Genomic DNA, 19,339 nt, shown 5'->3' on the forward strand with positions numbered 1-19,339 from the left:
CTCTGGGTATAAAGTTTTCTGGGGATGAACATTCCATTATGTTTACATTTCATATTTGGGACATTATATTGATCTATATCCAGAACAAATTTAAACTGGCACCTGAGATTCTTTGTATTTTTTTTTTCAAATGACCATGAAATATTATGCATCTTTAAAGGATATTTTTCAAGACATTTTAGACTAATTTTTCCTCTTACAGAAAGTAGGTATTCAACAGGAGCATATTTTTCCAAGGTCATAATCACTTACTATTTTGAAATAAAATGTACATTTCTACTTGAATCACATGATTAGTATCTTTTAGTACAGCTCCTCCAAATGTACTAACCAATGTTATCACTTACTAGCTTTTTTTAACATCTATATGAAGTAACTGATGAATGTTAAAATTCATAGTATGGATTCTAATTTTTTTTAAGATTAAAAGAACTAGAGAGAGATTACATTACCAACTGTAAGACAGAGCTAGAAGTTTAAAGAACACAATTTCAAACTAGTGCTTACAGTACTGAAACCAAATTAAAATGCAAAGTATTCACAGCTTCCAATTCTGGAGACTTATTTACATCTTCAATTTCCACCTACTTCCTAAACCTGCAAGGAAGCATGGCAAATAAAAATCTGGAAACGAGGGGCTTCCTTGGTGGCGCAGTGGTTGGGAGTCCACCTGCCAATGCGGGGGACGCGGGTTCGAGCCCTGGTCGGGGAGGATCCCACATGCCGCGGAGCAGCTGGGCCCGTGCACCACAACTACTGAGCCTGCGCTCTGGAGCCCGCGATCCACAGGTACTGAATCCCGCATGCCAGAACTGCTGAGGCCCGTGCGCCCGGAGCCCGTGCTCCACAATGAGTGGACACCGCAGTGAGAGGCCCACGCACCACAACGGAGAGTAGCCCCCGCTCCCTGCAACTAGAAAAAAGCCCGCGTGCAGCAACGAAGGCCCAATGCAGCCAAAAATAAAATTTAAAAAAAAAAAAAAAAAAAAAAATCTGGAAACGATCTTTCAATAGGCAGTATATAAATGTGACTTTTGCTTTTTAAATTTAATGTTTGCTTTTAAGTTTTTGCAACTATTTTAACTTTTTAAATTATAGTTAAATATTGTATGTGCATGGCTAGAAAATTATATGCTTAAATAAAAAGGACCTGGAATAAGAAGCAACAGTCTCCTCCTGCAGCTCTGCTTTCCAGAGGCAATCACACTTAATTTTAGGGCTTCAGGTGGCAAAATTTATGGCTTCAGGTGGTTAATATGCTTTTTTCCACTTTTTTTTGGTTTATCAGTTTTGGATATTGTTTACTGACTTTCTGCTCTGCAATGTGAGCATATAGATAGCCCAACCAAAGCCACTTTCTTTCTTGTTTCCTGATAATATGCTTTCATAACTATTCAGAGTCTAATCCTTATCAACTTTGTAACTTCAAGCCTTATATTTATATATTTATTATTTTTTCCTCAACTCTAGGAAAACTCTCTAAACACCATATTTTTAAATACAAAGACAGTTATACTCCCATCTTTCTATCATTTCTTCTTTCAATTTTTACTTTTCTCACAGTGTGAACTTTACCTATGCTTTTATGTTATCATGGTTGGAAACATTTTGTCTTTTCAATAATCACAGAACAGATGAAATGTCTGTTAAATATTCTGTAATTAGTTCACAGCCTGATTCTACAAGTTAAACATGAGTGCTTGCATTATTATCACAATGCTTATGTTGTTCTTTGGAAGCTAAGTGGTGGACTTCAATGTCTCTAAGTCAAATGTCACATCAGTGCTATTCAAATGAGACTGTTACTAGAGTTAAGTTCAAATGAATTCTCCTCTTATGTACTCCAATAACTGCCTTCACCATAACCAGTTTCTTCCTAGAAGGTCTCATATAGTATTTCTATAGATTAATTCCTCTTATTTCTGAGACCACCCTCCTAGAGATTCTGTCCATTCTGGACTAACTGTTCTCAAGGCCTTCTGCACAGCTGTCATTCTGAAACAAGAAATCATATTTTCCTGATTTTCCACTGTCTGTATATTTGCTTATTGTGCTGCAATATAACCTCAAGTAACTTCTTAAAAAAGAGTGCATTGTAGGTAAACTTTGAAGTTTGCAAGTCAGAAAATATCCTTATTCTATCTTCCCGATTTTTCTTCCTAAATATAAAGGCACTGATTATTATCTTCAAGCATCCAGTATTGATGAAAAGCCAATGTCAGTCTAGTTCTTATTTGTCTGCATGTGTCCAGGTCACACATTTTCTGTGAAAAGATCCAATTTCTTCACTTCATTCAGTATCTTCTAAAATTTCACAGTAATTTTTTTAGGAGTAAATATTTTTTCATTTATTATGGTATAGGCTTTTATTCCAAATATTTAGGTTTTGTATCTGGGGAAATTCCCTGAATAATTTCTTTGATAATTTTCTTTACTCTTTTTCTCTCTCCTCTCATTCTAGAAAGTTGCTTTTCAGATGTTGGAGCTTCTGGATCAATCCTATATGCATCCATATATTTTGTCTTATTTTCATTTTTATCTTTTTCTTTTAATTTTGGGGAAAACTCTTTTTATCTTCCAACCCATTATTTTTAAAAATGAAATCTGTAAGCATTGTACTAATGTATACTGTCAAGAGTGACTTTTCCCCACAGTTTTGCCAACAGAATTTGTTATCAAATTTTTGGAATTTTGTCAGTCTGATAGGTGATGTGTATCTCAGTATGGTTTTTAAATCTTCTTTATTGAACTAAATTTTCATACAGTAAAATGGACTCATTTTAATTGTATACTTCAAAGAGTTTTGACAAATGTATATACCTGAGGAACCAACACCCCCAATTAAGATATAGAACATTTTCATTGCTCCAAAAAAAAAAAAAAAATGAAATCATATCTTTAATTTCCAGTAGATCTTTTATGTTTTCCTTTTACAGTATATAGTCTACAGTATACAAATCTCTTTAAAGACACTAGGATTTCTTCTGCTCTCTGAATTATCTCTCTTTTTATGGTGGTCTGGTTTTTCTGCACACTTACGTTGGTCATTCTTATTGTAAGCTTTTCAAAAACATATGCTAATCCTTGTTTAACCATTGATTTTTTTAAAGATTTGAACAATAAATCTGCTTGGAAACTCTGTATTTAGGTAGGAATGGACACTTCATTCCATGGTGAGTAGGCAAGGAAACTACCAATGTCAGAATGCAAGAACCTTTGTTCTGGAGCTCCAATGCTTTCATTAGTTGGCCTAAGTCTCATCAGGCAATTAACACAGTTTTGTAGATTTTTTAAACTGCCTTCTGGGGTCCCACATCAAGGATGAATATGGTATCAATTGCTCTTAAGCAATTCTTTCAGTGGTGTTCTTGTTTTCCGGGTCCTATCTCACCTGTGACATCCTTTATACCCATGTTTCTGAATCCCTAACTTTTTAAACAATTTTTTGTTATACAAGTTTCAGGGGTACAGCATTATAATTCAACATCTTTATATACTACAAAGTGATCATCACCACAAGTCTAGTTATCATCTATCACCAAACAGTTGACCCCCTTCACTTATTTCTCCCACACCTCAAACCTTTCCCCTCTGGGAGACACTATCTGATCTCTGTATCTATCAGTTTGCTTTTGTGTTATTTTGTTTGTTCGTTTGTTTTGTTTTTTAGATTCCACATATGAGTGAAATCATAAGGTATTCGTCATTCTCTGTCTGAATTTTTCACGTGGCATAATACCTTCAAGGTCCATCCACATTGTCATAAATGACAGGGTTTCTTTTTTATGGCTATGTAGTATTCCACTGTGCATACTTCTTTATCCATTCATCCACTGATGGACAATTAGGTTGTTTTCATATATAATGGATATTGTAAATAATACTGCAATGAACACAGGGGTGCATATATCCTTTCAAATTAGTGTTTTCATGCTCTTTGGATAAATACCCAGATGTAGAATAGCTTAGTCATATGGTAATACTATTTTTATTTTTTTTGAGAAATCACTATACTATTTTCCATAGTGACTGCACCAATTTAGTCCCACCAACAGTGTAAAAATGTTCCCTTATCTTCATATTCTCTCCAATATCAGTTATTTCTTATCTTTTCAATAATAGTCATTCTAACAGGCATAAGTTGATATCTCATTGTGGCTTTGATTTGCATTTCCCTAATAATTAATGATGTTGAACATCTTTCATATTCCTATCGGCCATCTGTATATTTTCTTTGGCAAACTGTCTATTCAGATCCTCTGCCCATTTTTAATCAGCTTGTTTTTTGTTGTTGAGCTGTATGAATTTTTATGTTTTAGATATTTTTTATATGTTTTGGATATTAACTCCTTATCAGATAGATGATTTGCAAATATCTTCTCCCATTCAGCAGGTTGCCTTCTAGTTTTGATGATGGTTTCCATGCTGTGCAGAAGCTTTTTAGTTTGATGTAGTCTCATTAGCTTATTTTTGCTTTTGTTTCCCTTGCCTTTGGAGTCAGAGTCACAAAAACACGGCTAAGACCAATAGCAATGAGGTTACCACCTACAGTTTTTCCTAGAAATTTAATGGTTTCAGGTCTTACATTTAAGTCTTTAAACCATTTTGAGTTCATTTTTGTGTTATGATGTAAGATAGTGGTCTAGTTTCATTTTTTGCATATGGCTGGCCAGTTTTCCCAACACCATTTATTGAAGACTATTCTTTCTCCACTGTATGTTCTTTGCTCCTATGCTATAAATTAATTTTCCATATATGTGTGAATTTATTTCTGGGCTCTCAACTCTGTTCCATTGATCTGTGTGCATGTGTTTCATGCCAATACCACAATGTTTTGATTATAACAGCTTTGTAGTATAGTTTAAAATCAGTGAGCGTGATACTTCCATCTTTATTCTTCTTTCTCAAAATTGTTTTGGCTATTGAGGATCTCTTTGGTTCTGTACACATTTTAGAATTATTTGTTCTAGTTCTATGAAATATGCCATTGGAGTTTTGATAGGGATTTGCATTGAATCTGTAGATTGCTTTGGGTAGTATGGACATTTTAATAACAATATTAACTCTTCCAATCCTTGATCATGGAATATCTTTCCAGTTATTTGTGTCTTCTTCAATTTCTTTCATCAGTGTCTTACGGTTTTCAGTGTGCAGCTTGTTCACCTCTTTGGTTAAATTTATTTCTAGGTATTTTATTCTTTCTAACACAAATGTAAAAGGGATTTTTTTTAATTTTATTTTTCTGATAGTTCTCTATTAGCATAAGGAAATGCCACAAATTTCTGTATATTGATTTTGTATCCTGCAACATTACTGAACTTATTTATCCATTCCAACAGTTTTTCTCTTTTTCTTTGGTGGAGTCTTTAGGATTTACTCTATACAGTACTGTGTCATCTGAAAATAGTGACAGTTTTACTTCTTTCTTATTGATTTAGCTGTCTTTTAATATATTTTTTCTTCCTAATTGCTGGGGCTAGGACTTCCAATACTATGTTGAATAGAGGTGGTAATAGTGGGCATCCTTGTCTTGTTCCTGATCTGAGAGGAAAAGCTTTAAGATTCTTACCATTGAGTATGGTGTTAGCTGTGGGTTTGTCATATATGACCTTTATTATGTGGAGGTATGTTCCTTCTATAATCACTTTATTGAGAGTTTTTATCATAAATGGATGTTGGATTTTGTCAAAAGATTTTTCTGCATCTATTAAGATGATCATACAATTTTTATGCTTCATTTTGTTAATGTGATGTATCACATTAATTGATTTGTGGATGTTGATCCATCCTTGCATCCCTGAAATAAATCCTGCTTAACCATGGTGTATAATCCTTTTAATGTATTATTGGATTCAGTTTGCTAATATTGTGTTGGGGATTTTTACATCTATGTTCATCAAGGATATTGGCCTGTAATCTTCTTGTGTTGTCCCTGTCTGGCCTTGGTATCAGACATACTGGCTTTGTAAAACGTGTTTGGAAGATTTCTCTCCTCCTCACTTTTTTGGAAGAGTTTGACAAGAATAGGTATTAAATCTTCTTTTAATGTTTTGTAGAATTTTCGAGTGAAGCTGCCTGGTCCTTGGCTTTCGTTTGTTGAGAGCTTTTTGATTACAGTTTCAACCTCCTTAGTAGTAATCTTTGATTCAGATTTTCTATTTCTTCATGACTCAGTCTTGAAAAATTGTATGTTTCCAGGGATGTATCCATTTCCTCCAGGTTATCCAATTTGTTGGCATATAACTGTTTGTAGTAGTCTCTTACGATCCTTTGTATGTCTATGGTATCAGTTGTAATTTCTCCTCTTTTATTGCTGATTTTATTTATTTGAGCCCTTTTTCTCTTGGTTAGTCTAGCTAAAGGTTTGCTGGTTCTGTCTTTTCAAAGAACCGGCTCTTAGTTTCACTGATCTTTTCTATTATTTTTTTAGACTCCATTTATTTCTACTTTGATCTTTATTATTTCCTTCATTCTACTAATTATGGGCTTCATTTGTTCTTCTTTTTTAGTTCCTTTAGTGTCAAATCAGATTGTTTATTTGGGATTTTTCTTGTTTCTTGAGGTAGGCTTGATTGCTATGAAATTTCCCCTTAGAACCAGTTTTGCTCCATCCCATAGATTTTGGTGTGTCATATTTTTATTTTCATTTGTCTCTAGATATTTTCTGATTTTGCCATTAATTTCCTCAATAACAAACTGGTTATTCAGAAGTATATTGTTGTTACTTCATGATTATTTCCCCTTTTTATCTTCTGATTGATTTCTAGCTTCACACTATTGTGGTCAGAGAAGATGTTTGACATGATTTCACTCTTCTTGAATTGACTGACACTTGTTTTGTGACCTAACATGTGATCTATCCTGGAGAATGTCCCACATGCACTAGAGAAGAAGGTGTATTCTGATGCTTTTGAATAGAATGTTTGGATATTTCTATTAAACCCATCTGGTCTAATGTGTCATTTCAGTCCAACATTTCCTTATTGATTTTTGTGTCTATAATGGATTTTTGCATCCATTACTGTAAATGGGGTTTAAAGTTCCCTACTATTATTGTATTGCTTTCAATTTTTCCCTTTAAGCCCATTAATATTTGTTTTATATATCTAGGAGCTCCTCTGTTGGGTGGCTATACATTTATAAATGTTATATTTTCTTGTTGGATTTACCGTTATCATTATGTACTGCCCTTCTTTGTCTTTTATTACAGTTTTTGGTTTAAAGTCTATTTTGCCTGATATGAGTATGACTACTATGGCATTCTTTTCATTTCCATTTGTACAAAATATTTTTTCCATCCCTTCACCTTGTTTGTGTGTGTCCTTACTTCTGAAGTGAGCCTCTTGTAGACAGCATATAGATGGGTCTTGCTTTTTTATCCTTTCAGCCACTCTATGTCTTTTGATTGGCGAATTTAGTCTATGTACATTTAAAGTAATTATTGACAGGTGTGTACTTACTGACATTTTTGTACACTGTTTCTGGCTTTTCTTGTGGTTCCTCTCTGTTCCTTTCTCTCTCTCTTTCCTTCTGTTTTGGCAATTTTCTTTAGCGTTATGTTGAAATTCCTTTCTCATTTTCCTTTTTGTATTTACTGTAAGTTTTTTCTTTGTGATTACCTTGTGGTTCTTATAAAAACATAGTATGTTAATAGCTGTCTCTTTTCAGGTGGCAGCAACTTAAATTGGAACATATTCCAAATCTTTATTTTTTCACACTCACCCTCCCTCATATTTTATACCTCTGATGACACATTTTACTCCTTTAATGTCTGCTTATCTAAGAAATTCTTGATCTCTCCTTTAAATCTGAATGATAACCTTGTTGGTTAGAGAATTCTTGGTTGAAAGGTTTCTTTCCTTTTAGTATTTTGAATATGTAATGCCCCTCCCTTCTGGAATGTACAGTTTCTGCTGAAAAATCTTCTCATAGACTTAAGGGATTTCCCTTGTATGCAACAAGTTGTTTTTCTCTTGCTGCTTTTAGAATTCTCTCTTATGCTTAACTTTTACCATTTTAATTACGTGTTTTGGTGTATCTTTGGGTTCATCTTATTTGGAACTCTCTGGGCTTCCTGGACCTGGATGCCTGTTTCATTCCCCAGATTAGGAAATTTTCAGCCACTCTTTCTTCAAATAATTTTTCTGGCCCCTTCTCTTGCTTCCTCTTCTGAGATGCCTATAATGGAAATGTTATTCCACTTGATATTGTCCCAAAGGTCCCTTATGGTAACTACACTTTTTAAAATGCTTTATTCATTTTGCTGCTCTGTCTGGGTGAGTTTCATTGTTTTGTCTTCCAGTTCATTGATTCCTTCTTATTCCTTAACTGGTTTGCTGTTGAACCCTTCTAGGTTATTTTTCTATTTCCGTTATAACTTCTGTTTGGTACTTTTCGTATGCTTCCTCTCTCTTTGATGAAGCTCTCACTGTGTTCATCTATTCTTCTCCCAAGTTCAGTAAGCATTTTTATGACTATTAATTTGCACTTTTTATCAGGTAGATTGCTTACGTTCATTTCATTTAGTTCTTTTCCTGAGACTTTGTCTTGTTCTTTCTAGTAGAACATGTTCCTCTATCTCATTTTGCCCAATTCTCTGTATGTGTTTCTATGTATTAGGTAAATAAGCTATTTCTCCTAGTCTTGAAGGAGTGACCCTATTTAGGACATGTCCTCAGGGGTTCAGAGGCACAATCCTGCCTGGCCACCAGGCACTTCAGTTGTGTCCCCTATTTGGGCTGCATGCACCCCACTGTTATTGTGGGTACGACCTGCTAGTGGACAGGGCTGCTCCTTGAAACAGCTGTGCGACCTGGCCATAGCTGCTTCTATGTACTGGTTGGTGGGGCTAGGACTCAGACCACCTATGGACCCAGCCGCAGCTGCTGCAAGGCACAGGTTGGCAGGGATATTGCTTGGTCAGCCGTGAGGCCTAGCCAAGGCACAGGGGTGGGTGGGGGTTTCAGAGGGATGCATCCACTGGCACTAACAGGTTAGAGGAAGAACTGCAAAATGGCAACCACCAACACTGGCATTAGCAAGGTAGCCTGAGACTGCAAAATTGCTCCCACCAGTGTCTCAGTCTCCAAGTAGTATCCCAACTGCTTTGTACCTCTCCAGAAGATGCTTAAAAATTAGGAAGTGGGTCCCCTTCACCTTTGGTTCACAAGCTTTTCAAGGTGGTGCTTGATTTTTCCCTCAGCAAGAGGCCCCATCTGCCTTGTCTACCCATCTCAATGCTGTCCTTTTACCATTGGTTGTGGAGGCTCTGTTCATCCAGCTTTCAGGTCCCTTTCCAAGGGAATTATTCCATATGTAGTTGTACATTTGCTGTATCCATGGGAGAAGGTGAGTTCAGGATCTCCCTACATTGCTATCTTGAACCCTCTTAGATGCTGAGTCCCTTATTTTTTTTAATTTTTTTTTTTATTCTTATTAGTCATCCATTCATCCATTTTATACACATCAGTGTATACATGTCAATCCCAATCTCCCAAATTATCACACCACCACCTCCACCCACCGCCACTTTCCCCACTTACTGTCCATACATTTGTTCTCTACATCTGTGTCTCAATTTCTGCGCTGCAAACCGGTTCATCTGTACCATTTTTCTAGGTTACACATATATGTGTTAATATAGGGTATTTGTTTTTCTTTTTCTGACTTACTTCACTCTGTATGACAGTCTCTAGATCCATCCACATCTCTACAAATGACCCAGTTTCATTCTTTTTTCTGGCTGAGTAATATTCCATTGTATATATGTACCACATCTTCTTTATCCATTCGTCTGTCGGTGGGCATTTAGGTGGCTTCCATGACCTGGCTATTGTAAATAGCGCTGCAATGAACATTGGGGTGCATGTGTCTTTTTGAATTATGGTTTTCTCTGGGTATATGCCCAGTAGTGGGATTGCTGGGTCACATGATAATTCTATTTTTAGTTTTTTAAGGAACCTCCATACTGTTCTCCATAGTGGCTGTATCAATTTACATTCCCACCAACAATGCAAGAGGGTTCCCTTTTCTCCACACCCTCTCCAGCATTTGTTGTTTGTAGATTTTCTGAGGATGCCCATTCTAACTGGTGTAAGGTGATACCTCATTGTAGTTTTGGTTTGCATTTCTCTAATAATTAGTGATGTTGAGCAGCTTTTCATGTGCTTCTTGGCCATCTGTATATCTTCTTTAGAGAAATGTCTATTTAGGTCTTCTGCCCATTTTTTGATTGGGTTGTTTGTTTTTTTAATATTGAGCTGCATGAGCTGTTTACATATTTTGGAGATTAATCCTTTGTCCGTTGATTCGTTGGGAAATGTTTTCTCCCATTCTGAGGGGTGTCTTTTCATCTTCTTTATGGTTTCCTTTGCTGTGCAAAAGCTTTTAAGTTTCATTAGGTCCCATTTGTTTATTTTTGTTTTTATTTCCATTACTCTAGGAAGTGGACCAAAAAATATCTTGCTGTGATTTATGTCAAAGAGTGTTCTTCCTATGTTTTCCTCTAAGAGTTTTATAGTGTCCGGGCTTACATTTAGGTCTCTAATCCATTTTGAGTTTTGTTTTGTTTTTTTTAAATTTTATTTATTTATTTATTTATTTATTTATGGCTGTGTTGGGTCTTCGTTTCTGTGCTAGGGCTTTCTCTAGTTGCGGCAAGTGGGGGCCACTCTTCATCGCGGTGCACGGGCCTCTCACTATCGTGGCCTCTCTTGTTGCAGAGCACAGGCTCCAGACGCGCAGGCTCAGCAGTTGTGGCTCACGGGCCTAGCTGCTCCGCGGCATGTGGGATCTTCCCACATGCTTGAACCCGTGTCCCCTGCATTGGCAGGCAGATTCTCAACCACTGCGCCACCAGGGAAGCGCTGAGTTTATTTTTGATTATGGTGTTAGGGAGTGTTCTAATTTCATTCTTTTACATGTAGCTGTCCAGTTTTCCCAGCACCATTTACTGAAAAGACTGTCTTTTCTCCATTGTATATCCTTGCCTCCTTTGTCATAGATTAGTTGACCATAGGGGTGTGGGTTTATCTCTGGGCTTTCTATTTTGTTCCACTGATCGATATTTCTGTTTTTGTGCCAGTACCATATGTCTTCATTACTGTATCTTTGCAGTATAGTCTGAAGTCAGGGAGTCTGATTCCTCCAGCTCTGCTTTTTTCACTCAAGACTGCGTTGACTATTCAGGGTCTTTTGTGTCTCCATACAAATTTTAAGATTTTTTTTCTACTTCTGTAAAAAATGCCATTGGTAATTTGATAGGGATTGCATTGAATCTGTAGATTGCTTTGGGTAGTATAGTCATTTTCACAATATTGATTCTTCCAATCCAAGAATATGGTATATCTCTCCATCTGTTGGTATCATATTTAATTTTTTTCATCAGTGTCTTATAGTTTTCTGCATACAGGTCTTTTGTCTCCCTAGATAGGTTTATTCCTAGGTATTTTATTCTTTTTGTTGCAATGGTAAATGGGAGTGTTTCCATAGTCTCTCTTTCAGATTTTTCATCATTAGTATATAGGAATGCAAGAGATTTCTGTGCTTTAATTTTGTACCCTGCAACTTTACCAAATTCATTGACTAGCTCTAGTAGTTTTCTGGTGGCATCTTTAGGATTCTCTATGCATAGTATCATGTCATCTGCAAACAGTGACAGCTTTACTTCTTCTTTTCCAATTTGTATTCCTTTTATTTCTTTTTCTTCTCTGATTGCCATGGCTAGGACTTCCAAATCTATGTTGAATAATACTGGTGAGAGTGGACATCCTTGTCTTGTTCCTGATCTTAGAGGAAATGCTTTCAGTTTTTCACCATTGAGAATGATGTTTGCTGTGGGTTTGTCATATATGGCCTTCATTATGTTGAGGTAGGTTTCCTCTATGCCCACTTTCTGGAGAGTTTTTATCATAAATCGGTGTTGAATTTTGTCAGAAGTTTTTTCTGCATCATTGAGATGATCATATGGTTTTTATTCTTCAATTTGTTAATATGGTGTATCACATTGATTTGCGTATAGTGAAGAATCCTTGCATCCCTGGGATAAATCCCACTTGATCATGGTGTATGATCCTTTTAATGTACTGTTGGACTCTGTTTGTTAGTATTTTGTTGAGGATTTTTGCATCTATATTCATCAGTGATATTGGTCTGTAGTTTTCTTTTTTTGTAGTGTCTTTGTCTGGTTTTGGTATCAGGGTGATGGTGGCCTCATAGAATGAGTTTGGGAGTCTTCCTTCCTCTGCAATTTTTTGGAAGAGTTTGAGAAGGATGGGTGTTAGCTCTTCTCTAAATGTTTGATAGAATTCACCTGTGAAGCCATCTGGTCCTGGACTTTTGTTTGTTGGAAGATTTTTAATCACAGTTTCAAGTTCATTACTTGTGATTGGTCTGTTCATATTTTCTATTTCTTCCTGGTTCAGTCTTGGAAGGTTATACCTTTCTAAGAATTTGTCCATTTCTTCCAGGTTGTCCATTTTATTGGCATAGAGTTGCTTGTAGTAGTCTCTTAGGATGCTTTGTATTTCTGCAGTATCTGTTGTAACTTCTCCTTTTTCATTTCTAATTTAATTGATTTGAGTCCCCTCCCTCTTTTTCTTGATGAGTCTGGCTAATGGTTTATCAATTTTGTTTATGTTCTCAAAGAACCAGCTTTTAGTTTCATTGATCTTTGCTACTGCTTTCTTTGTTTCTTTTTCATTTATTTCTGCTCTGATCTTTATGATTTCTTTCCTTCTGCTAACTTTGGGTTTTGTTTGTTTTCTTTATCTAGGTCCTTTAGGTGTAAGGTTAGATTGTTTATTTGAGATTTTTCTTGTTTCTTGAGGTAGGCTTGTATAGCTATAAACTTCCCTCTTAGAACTGCTTTTGCTGCCTCCCATAGGTTTTGGATCGTCGTGTTTTCATTGTCATTTGTCTCTAGGTATTTATTTATTTCCTCTTTGATTTCTTCAGTGATCTCTTGGTTATTTAGTAATGTATTGTTTAGCCTCCATGTGTTTGTGTTTTTTATGTTTTTTTCCCTGTAATTGATTTCTAATCTCATAGCGTCGCGGTCAGAAAAGATGCTTGGTATGATTTCAATTTCCTTATATTTACTGAGGCTTGATTTGTGACCCAAGATGTGATCTATCCTGGAGAATGTTCTGTAAGCAGTTGAGAAGAAAGTGTAATCTGCTGTTTTTGGATGGAGTATCCTATAAATATCAATTAAATCTATCTGGTCTATTGTGTCATTTAAAGCTGCTGTTTCCTTATTAATTTTCTGTTTGGATGATCTGTCCATTGGTGTATGTGAGGTGTTAAAAGTCCCCCACTATTATTGTGTTACTGGCAAGTTCCTCTTTTATAGCTGTTAGCAGCTGCCTTATGTATTGAGGTGCTCCTATGTTGGGTGCATATGTATTTATAATTGTTATATCTTCTTCTTGGATTGGTCCCTTGATCATTATGTAGTGTCCTTCCTTGTCTCTTGTAACATTCTTTATTTTAAAGTCTATTTTACCTGATATGAGTATTGCTACTCCAGCTTTCTTTTGATTTCCATTTGCATGGAATATCTTTTTCCATCCCCTCACTTTCAGTCTGTATGTGTCCCTAGGTCTGAAGTGGGTCTCTTGTAGACAGCATATAGATGGGCCTTGTTTTTGTATTCAGCAAGCCTGTGTCTTTTGGTTGGAGCATTTAATCCATTCACGTTTAAGGTAATTATGTATGTTCCTATGACCATTTTCTTAATTGTTTTGGGTTTGGTTTTGTAGGTCCTTTTCTTCTCTTGTGTTTTCCACTTAGAGAAGTTCCTTTAGCATTTGTTGTAGAGCTGGTTTTTTGGTGCTGAATTCTCTTAGCTTTTGCTTGTCTGTAAAGCTTTTGATTTCTCCATCGAATCTGAATGAGATCCTTGCCGAGTAGAGTAATCTTGGTTGTAGGTTCTTCCCTTTCATCACTTTAAGTATATCACGCCACTCTCTTCTGGCTTGTAGAGTTTCCGCTGAGAAATCAGCTGTTAACCTTATGGGAGTTTCCTTGTATGTTATTTGTCATTTTACCCTTGCTGCTTTCAATAATTTTTCTTTTTGTTTAATTTTTGCCAACTTGATTATTATGTGTCTCGGCATGTTTCTCCTTGAGTTTATCCTGTATGGGACTCTCTGTGTTTCCTGGACTTGGGTGGCTATTTCCTTTCCCATGTTAGGGAAGTTTTCGACTATAATCTCTTCAAATATTTTCTCTGGTCCTTTCTCTCTCTCTTGTCCTTCTGGTACCCTTATAATGCAAATGTTGTTGCGTTTAATGTTGTCCCAGAGGTCTCTTAGGCTGTCTTCATTTCTTTTCATTCTTTTTTCTCTATTCTGTTCCACAGCAGTGAATTCCACCATTCTGTCTTCCAGGTCACTTACCTGTTCTTCTGCCTCAGGTATTCTGCTATTGATTCCTTCTAGTGTAGTTTTCATTTCAGTTATTGTATTGTTCATCTCTGTTTGTTTGTTCTTTAATTCTTCTACGTCTTTGTTAAACATTTCTTGCATCTTCTCGATCTTTGCCTCCATTCTTTTTCCAAGGTCCTGGATCATCCTCACTATCACTATTCTGAATTCTTTTTCTGGATGGTTGCCTATCTCCATTTCATTTAGTTGTTTTTCTGGGGTTTTATCTTGTTCCTTCATCTGGTACATAGCCCTCTGCCTTTTCATCCTGTCTATCTTTCCGTGAATGTGGTTTTTGTTCCACAGGCTGCAGGAGTATAGTTCTTCTTGCTTCTGTTGTCTGCCCTCTGGTGGATGAGGCTATCTAAGAGTCTTGTGCAAGCTTCCTGATGGGAAGGACTGGTGGTGGGTAGAGCTGGCTGTTGCTCTGGTGGGCAGAGCTCAGTAAAACTTTTAATCCGCTTGACTGCTGATGGGTGGGGCTGGGTTCCCTCCCTGTTGGTTGTTTGGCCTGAGGCAACCCAACACTGGAGCCTACCCAGGCTCTTTGGTGGGGCTAATGGCAGACTCTGGGAGGGCTCATGCCAAGCAGTACTTCCCAGAACTTCTACTGCCAGTGTCCTTGTCCTCACAATGTGACAGAGCCACTCCCCACCTTTGCAGGAGACCCTCCAACACTAGCAGGTAGGTCTGGTTCAGTGTCCCCTGGGGTCACTGCTCCTTCCCCTGGGTCCCGATGTGCACACTACTTTGTGTGCGCCCTCCAAGAGTAGAGTCTCTGTTTTCCCCAGTCCTGTTGAAGTCCTGCAATCAAATCCCGCTGCCTTCAAAGTCTGATTCTCTAGGAATTCCTCCTCCTATTGCGGGACCCACAGGTTGGGAATCCTGACGTGGGGCTCAGAAGCTTCACTCTAGTGGGTGGACTTCTGTGGTATAATTGTTCCCCAGTTTGTGAGTCACCCACCCAGCAGTTATGGGATTTGATTTTATTGTGAATGCGCCCCTCCTACAGTCTCATTGTGGCTTCTCCTTTGTCTTTGGATGTGGGGTATCTTTTTTGGTGAGTTCTAGTGTCTTCCCATCGATGACTGTTCAGCAGTTAGTTGTGATTCTGGTGTTCTCGCAAGAGGGAGTGAGGTCACATCCTTCTACTCCACCATCTTCGAAGATGATTTTAATAAAAATGACCTAGGACAACTTTAAGCAGTGTAGTATATCAGTAACCCTTGCAACTGCTACAGGCTTCTTTCCTCCACACTGTTTCCAAGACAAGGCTGCGTGTCCTCTAAGAGCCGCTTCCATAAATAGTCCTCAAGTATATTATGTTAAAAGACAAAGGTTCCTCCCATTAGGTTAAAAAATCCAACTATGAAATCCAACTATGCTCCACTTATAGGAAACATATCTATCTCCCAAGGCTCCAGTAAAGAGTAATAATATGTATGGTAAATCCTTTTAATTTAATCAGTTTTCCTACCACGTGCACGTCACGGCAAGGTGTCCCTTACTTTTCTTCAAGGCAGAGCAGCTCCATCCTCAGCTCTTATCTCCTCTGCTTAGACACTAGTGCATCTTATTTCATCCTACACCTTTAATTACCACTCTCCATCACTTTCTGCCTTCCAGAAATTTGTTAAAAATTTCTTCTCCGGGCTTCCCTTGTGGTGCAGTGGGGTTTCCCTGGTGGCGCAGTGGTTAAGAATCCACCTGCCAATGCAGGGGACACGGATTCGAGCCCTGGTCCAGGAAGATCCCACATGTCACAGAGCAACTAAGCCCACGCGCCGCAACTACTGAGCCTGCACTCTAGAGCCTGCGTGCCACAACTACTGAGCCTGCATGCTACAACTACTGAAGCCCACACGCCTAGAGCCCATGCTCCACAACGAGGAGCCACCACAATGAGAAGCCCGCACGCCACAACAAAAAATAGCCCCCGCTCACTGCAACTAAAGAAAGCCTGCACACAGCAACGAGGACCCAACGCAGCCAAAAATAAATAAATAAATAAATTTATTTTAAAAAGAAAAGTTTATTCTCCACTAATGGCTCTGTACCATTCTCTTTGCTTTGGGTTTTTTCCCCCATGTTTTACTTCTTTACTATCATTTTAATGAGATTTTGCAAAATAAAGGAGATAAAAGCACCATCATCTTAGCCAGTTACTTTTCATATTTTACCTATTTTTGCTATTTGTATTCTGTTCAACAAAAGTATTTATTATTCATGCATAAGGAAGAAGTCACATATTTTACTTGTGGTGTTTTTTAGGGGGAGCGGTATCTTTCTATTTATTTCAATATACTTATAGTTTAAATTTTCATGCACTTACCATTGTGAATTTAGAAATATTTATGTAGGCCATCATTAAAGATCATATTACTTTCACTTATTTAGTGCATTCAGAGAATATATGCAACTTATATTCTTTCAGGATACATTTACTTTTTTCTAGTTCAAACTGATACTATTTTATTCACATATTGTTCACGTGTTTATACCAAGTTGAGCTAATATATTCTAAATAGGTTTAACTGAAGATCTTGCTATTCAATATAGATAATGCCATAAAGACTTCTGATTTGCTCAGTTTATCAGGTCTTAGGAAGTTATAAAGTAATTCCTTTATATAAAATATATAAAGATGCTATCACATCTAGTTTCTTCAAAAAAGAAGAAAAAAATATATTCGGTTTAGGTTTCATGAAAAGCTGGAGATTACTAAATGTGTAGTTATCACTGAAGTAATAGCACAAAATATGTTATCGTTCATCATCTTTCTAACTGCATGGCTTAGTATTCTGCCAGTTACAAATTATTCTTATGAGGAACACACACAGAGAAAAATGAGGCAAAATAAGCCCTAAGTTACAATTAGTTTTGTCCTTTATTTGCTTTGGGGATCTGTTATTTCCCTTCCAAACACACAGGAACTGACAGGCACTAAGTAGAAATTTATCAGTTCTAAGGATAGGCAGAGGAGGATCTAAGAAACATGGGCCATATAGAACAATTTTTTTAAAGTAAAAAAAGAACACAAAGAAAAAAGGAGTATAAATGGATAGGAAAATTTCTTTGTTTAGACCAAAAGTCAACATTTACAGGCACTCATACTGCCTTTCACAATGTGTACGATAAATCACTTTTAAATTATTCTGTTGTAAAAATCTCACAAAATCCCTGGGTTTCTTTTTGGTTTAGACTTTGGCATTTATGAAGTCCAAGCTTTTCCTAAGATTTTATTCATAGATAGAGTGATAAAAAATATAATTTTTCAAGAAAGTCACTAATTTTTTATCATGTATTATTACATCAATTGATACTCTGCATCTTTCACTGCATGGGACTACAGGGTATGAGGGCTTGAGTTTTGTGGGATTTTTTCCCTGTACCTTTAGGGCTGCTCTATCAGGCTTGCACAAGGCATTTACCTTTCAAAACTCTACGTCTTTCAGGTAGATTGTGATTACATTTTTATTATTATATTCTATAAATATAACTTTCACAGGAGCTGCTCATTTACCAATACAAACTGAAAATCGACTTAACAGAGTTCTTTCTGGCTTGCATAAGTAGTCCAAAGTCTCAAAGCATGAGCAGAGAGGGTCAGGTGAAGGGAAGCTGATGATCAGGTAAACAGCGTCATGGAAAATTTAATTTTGCTGACTTCTTTACTTAGAAGAAGCAGCTGAACTGGTATAATGATAATGACGTTCCTCATTTCTTTCCTTCCAGATTGTATAAATAATTTCCCATTTTAAAATTCCACACTTTAGATTTAGAGCACTGAAAAAGCAACTACTCATGGTTCAAATTATAGTTAAATGCATAGCATCCAACATGAATGATCATTTATTCAGAATGTGATATTAATTCTATTTGCTTTGTTTTAGGACTCCTTTCTTTGCTCTTGGTGTAAGTATGTGTGTTGGAATCACTGGCCACGTTCACCCAACATGTTCATGTTACTCTAATTTCAGCATGTGGCAAATTGATGAAAATCACAGGCCCAGTTACAATCAAGACATCTGGAACCCGATTTGGCGCTTGGATGACAGATCCCTTAGCATCTGAAAAAAATAACAGAGTATGTTGCTTCCTCAAATGCCTTTGCTTAGAATTATGTTTTATTTAAGCTTTATGCCTACTAGACTATCCATTTTTTTTCAGGGATATTAGTTTCAACTTGAAAAGTGTTACACTGTTTGCAAATATTTTCAGTTTGATAATATTAACATATCTACAGATACATGGCAAACTTATTTTAGTAAAATGTTCTATCCTATAATTCATCAGTATAGTGAGTCTAATTTTTTATTGGTAGTCCTGTTTTATGCTTGAAAAGGGCTAGTTACAAGTATACAAAATTTTCTGTATATTCCTTCTAAAATTTGCTCCTCAGTGTGAAAAAAAACACTAAATAAGTAAAAAAGCTCAAGACCTAACCAATTCACTAAACAAGCTAAAATATACCTAGAATCTAGGGGTAATTTTAAAGAAAACAGCATAGAGGGTATTTGGCAATGCCTGTATTATGAAAATCAATATACTAGAGACTTACCATAGCTCCATTTATGTTCTATTACAGAACTCAGTATACATTAGGATTCTCACGGGTTACATCCAAGCAAGTTTAGTAGCTAAATTAGTAAAATTATTTCATTAAAAGGTGGTTGTACCTATAAGCTGGTCCAATGAACAAGTATTACTAGAAGGTTCTGTGGTATCCATAAAAGAAAAATAAGTTGAATGTGCAAAATTAAGCCATATATTTTTCAGAGCAAGGGATGGACTAAATAAATTTTCTGAATGTGATGTTTTTTGCAGTTATTACTAATCAAATTGATCAGGTAAATGAACAAAGTGATGTGATTTGCATTGATATATGTTTGATTCACTCAGTGATATGCACT

At 36.6% G+C, this 19,339-nt stretch overlaps 1 protein-coding gene across 2 annotated transcripts in view; it reads left to right on the forward strand.

Annotated features, from left to right (window-relative positions):
* The window catches only part of OLFM3 (olfactomedin 3), a 53,760-nt gene that overhangs the window by 33,469 nt on the left and 952 nt on the right, over positions 1-19,339 (forward strand). For both annotated transcript variants that reach the window (XM_061186256.1, XM_061186257.1), the window contains one exon: positions 18,407-18,513. In XM_061186256.1, the coding sequence (XP_061042239.1) occupies positions 18,407-18,513 (107 nt within the window). The remainder of the gene's footprint in view (positions 1-18,406; positions 18,514-19,339) is intronic.

This window comes from Eubalaena glacialis, chromosome 3, assembly GCF_028564815.1.
Source record: "Eubalaena glacialis isolate mEubGla1 chromosome 3, mEubGla1.1.hap2.+ XY, whole genome shotgun sequence".
Taxonomy (NCBI): Eukaryota; Metazoa; Chordata; class Mammalia; order Artiodactyla; family Balaenidae; genus Eubalaena; species Eubalaena glacialis.